Source organism: Chenopodium album, chromosome 15, assembly GCF_948465745.1.
Source record: "Chenopodium album chromosome 15, dcCheAlbu1.1, whole genome shotgun sequence".
In the NCBI taxonomy this organism is placed as follows: Eukaryota; Viridiplantae; Streptophyta; class Magnoliopsida; order Caryophyllales; family Amaranthaceae; genus Chenopodium; species Chenopodium album.
In genome coordinates, this window is record NC_137848.1 from 16789914 (window position 1) to 16799433 (window position 9520).

Genomic DNA, 9520 nt, shown 5'->3' on the forward strand with positions numbered 1-9520 from the left:
ACTATGATTTTGGTGATGAGATGCCTAATATTATTTTTTCGTGTTAATGCATTCCATTGTTTTTGGTATCATATCTATGCTATTAGTATCGAATTATCTTGAAAAATTGGATATGAATTGAGATATACTTGGACACATGTAAAAGGAAAGGACATGTACACAAAAATACACTATCTATTTACGTAACGTACACTATTTAATCTATAAGTACAATATACGAATAAGCCGCAGTTAAATGCATTAATGAGTCAAAGCATAAACAAAATTAATGAAATCGAAAACAAAATCATAAACGTACACAAAAACTATAAAACTGAATATACATAAAATTTCATTGATAAAACTTTGATGGTGGACTAAAAAATTAATGATGCTTGACCTTATTTATAGTTATAATTATGTAGTGTATTCGTATAGGAGTAAAACTTTATTGTTAATTGGATACTCATACTAATTATAATTATGTGGTATATCAATATAAATAAAATTTTATTGTTAATTTGATATTCAAGATAGATGTTAATATTTTATCTAAATATATTCTGTCATTTAATAAGAGGAATTTAAAACAAAAAGATTAAAAGTATATCAAAATTAAAACTCAAAGATAACATTTTCATACTAAATAAATCTATCTAATAATAATCTTTAAATTACATGACATCCTATGTGGCATGTTTATGTATAGTTGTCGCTTACGTGGCGCGACACTTGGCGAAAAAATGGAATGCCAAGTGTCACTATCTCGTGGTCTGGCTACGAGACCGGATTTATATATTAGTGATATGATATTAGATTTTTTTGGTTTGTCAATTAAGGCCCCGTTCTTTAGAGCTGCTCTGCTCTGCTAAAATCTGCTCTGCTTTGCTGAAATCTGCTCTGCCCTGCTCTGCTCTGCTCTACCCTACTCTGCTCTGCTCTGCTTAAAAATAATACTTAATATTAAATTATTATAATAATTATTAATATTTAATAATAATAATAAATATTATTATTTAATAATAATAATAATTAATATTTAATAATAATAATAAATATTATTATTTAATAATAATAATAATTAATATTTAATAATAATAATATTATTAAAAATTAATATATAATAATAACAACAATAAATATTTAATATTTAATAATAATATTATTATTAAAAATTAATACTTAATAATAATAAATAAATAATATTTAATAATAATAATATTATTAAAAATTAATATTTAATAATAAATAATAAATAATTAAAATAATAATTAATATTGAATTACAATAATAATAATAATAATAATAAATAATAATAATAATAATAGTAATAATAATAATAATTAATAAGTATTAATGATAATAATAATAATAATAATAATAATAATAGTAGTAAAAATAATAATGATAATAATATTTTCTCAAAAAAAATAATGACAATAATAGTAATAATAATATTTATTATTAATAATATTAATAATTATAATAATTGATTTTTTATAATATTAATTAATATTTAAAGATAATAACTAATATTTAAATATAATACTAATTATTAATTTTTAATAATAATAATAAAAATAATAATTAAATAATATTTAATAATTATTATAATAATAATTAATATTTAATAATTATAATAATAATGCGATAATATTAATAGTAGTAGTAGTAGTAGTGGTAGTAGGGGTAGTAGTAGTAGTAGTAGTAGTAGTAGTAGTAGTAATAATAATAATAATAATAATAATAATAATAATAATAATAATAATAATAATGAAATTCGCTCTCTGCTTTGCTCTGCTCTGCTGAAATCTGCTCTACTCTGCTCTACCCGGAAGCTCAAAAGAACAGGACCTAACACCGTTAAGGAAGAAAACCCATATCTCCAATTTCCTCTTGCTAACCACCATATTCTTCTTCCTCCTATAAACCACCACCACTAAAAATAACCACTATTTTCTTCCTCCTACGAACCATCACCACTGTAAAGACAAACACCTTCATCTTCTGACACCAATATTAATGGCGGCTTCGCCGCTAAATTAAACAAAAACCCTACAAAAATCGGAGTAATTTAGGGTATGGTTAACCCAAAGGGTAAGTGGTATTTCCCTTTTCCATTCACCATTGAAGATAAGCTTTCCCCAATTTGTGATTTTATCTCCATTAATGATCAATCATGAAGCTGAAGATCGTCCAACTTCTCTGTTTTCTCTCGTTAATAGAGTAAAAGTTGAAAGTTCACAAACACCCTTGGTTTTATAGCTTGAAATGTCGAAATTATCCTGGGATAAACAATTCATGTTTCTCACACAGATAGAAACTTGGATTTTCTCACATTTAGCTGGTGACCAGGTTTATGAGGGCACCCTAGTTGATCATTTTGATAAACATTTTATCAAATTGCAAACTTGTAAATAAATGGCCAAAAGTTTGCACTGTTCATGGTAGAGCTGTTATTAATATTTACGGTTCTAGTCGTTTGACCATGAACCGTGCATAATTTTGGTGGTTTATAATTTTATATGCAAGCTAAGTTTGTCGTCTTATAAACATCAAGTGAGGGATGACTCATGTAGGGGTTTCAATTCCGATGATCGGATCGGGTCTGATATGGTCGGGTCAGGTCGGGTCAATTTTTAAAGTTAAGTCATACTGAATTGTTATGTCCACGCAAGTCTAGATCTGAATCGGATATTTTTCGGATTGGGTCGGGTTGAATGTGCTTTTGACACCTCTAAACTCATGTCATTATTATAACTTCACTCTCGATTTCAAGTGATACACACCCTTTAAACACCGAAAAAAAGAAAAAAAAAATCTACAACCAATGAAAAAACAGAAAACACGTCATAATGAAATTCCCTCAAAGTCCAAGGTTCGATTATTACAAGTCCAAACTCCAATTTCTGTAGACCAAAAATCCAAAATTCATCCTTCCTTTATTCAACTTTCCCAGAAATCACAATTTCTTAGTCAGAAAAATCAATTGTTTCAATTTTCTCTCTCAATTGTATCCCAACTTCACTTCAATTTAGGGATCCAAGAGAGAAAAAAACTCAAAATCAAACATCAAAGATGCATTCTTTTGGGTACAGAGCTAATGCACTGCTAACTCTAGCAGTAACAATTCTTGCAATTATGTGCTGCGTCGCTTCTTTTTCTGACAATTTCAATTCCCCTTCTCCTACTGCCGACATTAAGGTCCAAATCTTTATTTTCATGTTTTCAATTTTTATTTTTTCTAAATTTTTCTAATTATTTTTAATTAATCTTCACTATTTGTTCTGATCTAGGTGTTTTTTGGTTTCAATTTAGGTGGTCAACATTCATAGATTTCAGAAACTCTCCAGTGGCAATGATGAGGTAATTTTTCAATTTCTGGGTTTTTAATTTTTGTGGGGTTTCTATATTTTTTTTGTCTCATCAATTTTTTTTTTTGTTAATTAATGCATGTTACTTTGAAAAATATTTACACTAGCAATTGACTTGGAAAAATCAGGAAAGGATGGTTTAATTTCTGTGTGATAATTTCCTGCTCAAGACATTAGACATATAAAAATGTCTGAGAATGTGATGTATAAGAATGCGCCATTTCATGTTTTTTGGCTTTATAAAAGCCAAAGTTATCTTTTATTTAAGTGTTGATTTAAGCTTTTTAATTTGAAGCTAGAATTGAGACGCGCAAATTAGACATACACCCGGTTACATGTAGTTCTTCATGTAATCGGGTTAGTTTTAGTATTTTTCTTGTAAGAAAGGCACATAGGTATTAAAAAAAAGCACACAACATCAAAATGAAAGCACAAATATTATTATAGAAGCACATTGATAATAAATAAAATCTCATAGACAACAATTGGTAAGGAATGAAAGCATATGAAGCATAATAATCATTATAAAAGCACATAACAATCTTAAAAGAAGCACATTATTACATAATAAACCACAATACATTGTTATTTTAACCAGTTGCTGGTAAAGTTATATACAATTGGGTGTAGCTTATACTAATTGAGACATGTGTTCTTAATCTTTTTTCTTTATTCTCCTTTCGAATTGGAATTGTTCTAATGTTTTGTTTTTCCAGGTTGCCATGGTGCTGAATATTTCAGCTGATCTCCAGTCATTGTTTACATGGAATACAAAGCAGGTTCATCATGATATTTTCATGCAATCCTAGTTTTAATATTTCTCTTGTCATGCTTTTGTTGAATTTTTCCGTTGTTTGTGTTCCTACTTGTCTCCTCCAATCTCGTTCATAAGAGATTAGTATTTAAAAAAAACTGTGGCAGCTAGTTGTAGGATTTACTGTTTTTATGTAATTCTTGCTTTTCTTTGGCATTAAGTCAATAAAGGTCAACTTGAACTAGGTGCTTGGTTCTCTTTTATTGTGTTAGAACCTGCTTGGATAGGTACTCTAGCATAACCTCTTTCTTAGGGCTGAATTATAGACTTTTATAGTTATTGACTAAGCTCTTCTGTTATTTTTGTTGCAGGTGTTCGCATTTGTTGCTGCTGAGTATGAAACCAAAAAACATGTACTGAATCAGGTAATTGGGTGATTGGAAACTATTATCTTCCGTGTGTGTGTGTTTTATATCCTGTTTCTGGTGTTTGTCAAATGCGAAACTACCAAACTGCTGCAGTCAAAAAAATTTGTTGTTTAATTTGAAATCACTTGCCTAACATTTTGTACCTGCTTAACTTAGGATAGATACTATAGGTCACAATTGTTTTTGCAACTGATGTGAGCTTCTTCAACGGAAGAGGAGGGAGGCAGTAAAAAAAAAAAAAAAAAAAAAAGAAAAAGTGGATTGAGACTTTAAAGTTTAAAGGCAACCTTTTTCCATTCTCATGCCCAAAGAATAAGGAAAAGCTGAAAGATGTCTGTAATTCAGAACTCACTTGTGCAGTTGTGCTGTATAGAAGGAATATTGAAATGGGATCAATTGCAAGAATGGGATCTTATTCCCCATAATAAGAATTCTTAATTAAGCCAAAGTACAAGATTCTAATAGAATAGATTTCATGTAAAAGATATTGGATGAAGATGCAACCATTTTATTGTGGTGAATACCTTACAAAACATATAGACTTACTTCTTTTTTATCTACCACTTGCTCCCTGCAAATATGAGAGAAAAAGCATCTCCAACGGCAAGCTAATTGTCAAAATACCTTACCTTGCCACATAGTAACATTTTAAGCTAATTTGTACCCCAATGGCTAGCTATTACCTTGCTACTTAATTGTATTTCACATGTCAATAAACAGTTGGCTAGCATTATTCATCCTTTTGTCTAGCAAATTAGCTTGCCCAAGCTAAATTTCTTTTCTAACTCCAATGGTTAAGCTTTTCTTTTCTAACTCCAATGGTTAAGCTAGTAGCTTGAGACTTTTTAAAATTGCAAGCAAGGCCCCTATTCTGGTATGGATGGAAGACAAGCCTATATCTCGTGGGGTTTTGATAGGTTTCCTTACGAGCCTTTGATGTTTAGATGAAGGGTCAATTTTATTTATTCTGGTGTGGTGTGATCATTCTCCTAGTAATATATTCTTTATGAGCTTTTTTCTCTAGCTGTTTCCCATCAATATGGTTGGATGTAGATGGTCTCAAAGAGTTTACTATAAATTTTATTGAGTTTGCAGATCAGTAGAAGCATAGCCAATAATCAGAAATTCAGAAGATAGGGTAACTGGGACTTTATCTGTGTTCTCATCAGCTAAACGCTTCTATATCTTACTTTGTAGCTAAACAGCTGATGCTATTAACTAGTGGGATACCTTACTTTGTAGCGTACAGGAATTGCTGCAACTGAATATGATGACCTAACCTAAGAAATCACATACCCTACCTGACACATGCTATTTTGTCAAATGTGTTTCTAGGAGTCTTTGATGCCTTAACTTGATGTATAAAGTAAGATCTTTTTGGAGATGAAAGAACTTGTCAGCAATTTGCAGTCCACAACATCTCAATAATGTTTGAGAATCTTTTTGTTCTAATCCGACAACTTTTGTTTTCCGCTATATGGCTTGCATATGGCTATTATGCTCTGTGATGCTTTATGTTGATTTGTCAACAATTAAATCTAAAACAAAAATCAACAAAAGGCTTCCATAGGATGGGGCTTCTGATGTGACATAGGCATCCTTAGCTCACTAGTTAGTTGCAACGGGATGAGCGTTGATCGCCCATGCGGCGCATGAATCCCCGAGGCTCTAACCAAGTCAGCTTTCCCCTATGTGCGCAACGAACATTAATAACAGCTACAATAGAAGATAACACGCACAATGATACGAACCTGCACCAAGACACATGAATAAGTATAGGCACATAGGCATAGGGAGGTTGCCTCATATAGGACTTGTGCCGAGGCATGTAAGGCTAGTGACATAGTGCTCCAAACCCCTTATGACTGCCTCCTCTTTTATGCTAAGGCCCTATTCACTTCACTTTAAAAAATTTATTCGGTAAAATTAATTCTAGTTCGGTAAAAATAAGTTCATTTCAGTAAAAATAATTTCAATTCAGTAAAAATAATTTTTAATCAATAAAAATCAGTAGCTTTAAAGGAGATATACACGAAGTGATAGAGAATATGATATACAATAGAGAATCAGTAAAAATAATTTCAGTCAGTAAAAATAATTTCAATTGAGCAAAAATAAGTTCAATTCAGTAAAAATAATCTATGTTCAGTAAAAATAATTTTAGCTCAGCATAAATAAGGTGAAGAGAGCATGGCCTAAGTCAGATTTGATATAATGGTGGGTGGGAAACAATTCTGTGATAGTTTTGTTTATGGATGTCTATTATAACAGATTCAATGATCTTGGTAACCATGTCAGTTGTTTGGGCAAGGTCAAGTTCTTTGTCCACCATATCACATTGTTAGTGTTACAGGTGCAGCTGAAATTCTGAAAATATTGTGTAGAATTTAAGGTCGACTGACATTCAATTGTTTTCTCCTCTCAATTTGTTCCTTCTATGTTGATTGAACCCTGGATTCAACATACAGTCCATGTGATTTCATTTTTAAACTTGTTTAACTTTATTTCCTCTGTTCTATGCTATTTGCTACATGGGGTTGGCCGGTTGGGGTACACAAATTAAGGAGATCACGTGAATTGGAGAGGAATAGAGATATAAGAGGGACTATGTGATGAGTAGAGAGATAGAGAGAGTGCAATACCAAAATTGGATATATAGCAATTGATATGAAACTTCCAGTTAGGGAAATGTAAGTATAGAACAGAGGAAATCAATCAAAAGAGTTTTGATACACAAATGAAGTTTAATTAGGTGATAATTTTGGGCAGCTCTCTTGGTTGGTCTGCTATCTTGAAAAGGGTCTAATCTTGAAAGTCCTTTGTCCTCTTAAAAGACACACTAAATATAAAAGATATTTTCCAGTACTGATGTTAAATTTTGCTAGGTCATGCTCTCAGGTTTATACTTCTGGAAAACCCTTTGCAATTAATATATTCTATAACTAATTCACTGCACCCTTTCAACTGCAAACCTGCTTATTGGGCTCTCAGGTTTAAACCTTTTGCGATAACTAATTTGTTCTTCAATTTTCTTTTGAGCAGCTTTCGCTCTGGGATACGATCATAGAATCAAAAGAAAAGGCAAAGTTTTCAGTTAGTATCTCAAACAAGTACCGATTTACTGATCAGGTAGGAATTTACCTGTCTTCTTTTGTCTGTTGCCCTCTTCTTGGCACTGGCTGCGTTTAGCAGTTGGCTGTAACAGCTTATTAGTCGTTTTTCCTTGCATTTTAATGCAGTGGCTGCCATAGTTATGTTAAAAGCATTATCGTAGCTTTATGGCCATCGAACTAAACTTGTAGCAACTAGTTAATTGAAAGCTTTGTAACTATTACATGTTGATTCCAGGGAAGCAATTTGCGAGGCAAGGAGTTCAACTTAACATTGCACTGGCATGTAATGCCCAAGACTGGAAAGATGTTTGCTGACAAAATTGTGCTGTCAGGATACCACTTACCAGAGCAATACAGATGATCCACCTATTGATCTCTTCAAGTTAAGACTGAGGTTTATAGTTTCTTATTTAAGGATTTTAACATCACATGTTTAGACAAAAGTTAAAGCAATGAAAAGACAAGCTTTTGGACTTTTTATTGTCAAGCAAAGGTGAACAAGAAAGCTTTGAATTTCATTCTAGTTAAATAGCAGCAGAATTTTTCACAATGCAAAGCTGATTTCCCCTACTGTACAATGATCAATAATGTGATTTTGTGTATATGACCATGATAAAATGGTAGAAGCATGGCTACAAATTTTTCTTGGCACCGTGATCATGTCTGAGCTAAGCCTTTGGGCGCTTATTGGTAACGAGCTAATTTGCGTTCCTGATAAAAGCTTTAGGTTGTGGATGCTCTGCAGTCTGCTCTTATTTATCAGTCGCGGTTGTCCTAAGGCAAACTAATTTCTTTTAGGTTCGAGATTCAAAGTATATTTATATGTTTCCAGGCTATTCATGCAGTGATTATGTTGAAACATCAGCTATGGGAGTATAAATAAGTTAAGTTTTAGCAAAAGTCAACAATTTTAAAGAACAAATATTAATAGAGAATCAGGAAAAATAAGTTGTAATTAATAATAAGATGAAAAGAACAGAGTCTTACATAGCTGATGTTTAAAAAAGCAATGTATCCAAATCGCTATATTATAGGTGAGACACTAATGGCCCCAACCTGGAAAAATCATCTGTCAAATGTTATTAGCTAGGAAAATTGTTAGATTGTTTATGGCTAGTGTAGATTTATTAGATAAATTACTAATTTACTTTTAAGATCATTGTCTTACAAAAATAATTAAAACTATGATATCAAAGGTGTCTGTAAATATTGTAATTAATATAAAATGAATAAAAGATTAATTTATATATTTATTTATAGTGTTCACTAACTTGATTGGTATATTTATGATATTGTAGCTTTGTTGTTTACAAAAATGGTCATCAAAAGGAAACCATTTGATTAAAGAAATCTAAATAGCATAATTTTATGGGCTTCTTGGCATCTTGCCCACAGAAAAAATCTTGATGAATTAAAATAATCTAACTAGGTGTATGATTCAATCGACTTATGAATATTATAATTTAAGTATGATGATTCTTTGTTTCTTTGTTGGGGGGTGTAAACATACATGATACATCCACAAGGAATCTGAAAGGAAGATTCATATTAGTGTGCGCTGGAATGCTGGATGTGACAGTGACTGGCACTAAAATAATAACTAAATCTAAATATGAATATGAATGCATACGTTATTTATTTTTTTATTTTTTTATAAGGGCATAAGTTGTTGTTGTTATTATTATTATTACTGGATAAGCCTCGTGCAAAAATTTCTTTGAATAAATATTTATTTTACATATGTCCCTCGTATGAATAAATTATAAAAACCTAACTATTAATTGTAATGCTATTTAGATCTAACTAATTTTGAAGAAGAGTATAACTTTAAGTAAATTATGCAATACGAAGTGCTCTTTAACCGGGAGTAAT

General features: G+C 30.9%; 1 protein-coding gene across 1 annotated transcript; it reads left to right on the forward strand.

Annotated features, from left to right (window-relative positions):
* Positions 1-2873: 2873 nt before the first annotated feature.
* On the forward strand, positions 2874-8299 carry LOC145583024 (signal peptidase complex subunit 3B-like). The gene is made up of 6 exons (XM_081640128.1): positions 2874-3183; positions 3298-3345; positions 4070-4132; positions 4479-4532; positions 7578-7664; positions 7884-8299. The coding sequence occupies exons 1-6, from the start codon at positions 3058-3060 to the stop codon at positions 8007-8009; spliced, it is 504 nt and encodes a 167-aa protein (XP_081496254.1). The 5' UTR covers positions 2874-3057; the 3' UTR covers positions 8010-8299.
* The last annotated feature ends 1221 nt before the right edge of the window (positions 8300-9520 follow it).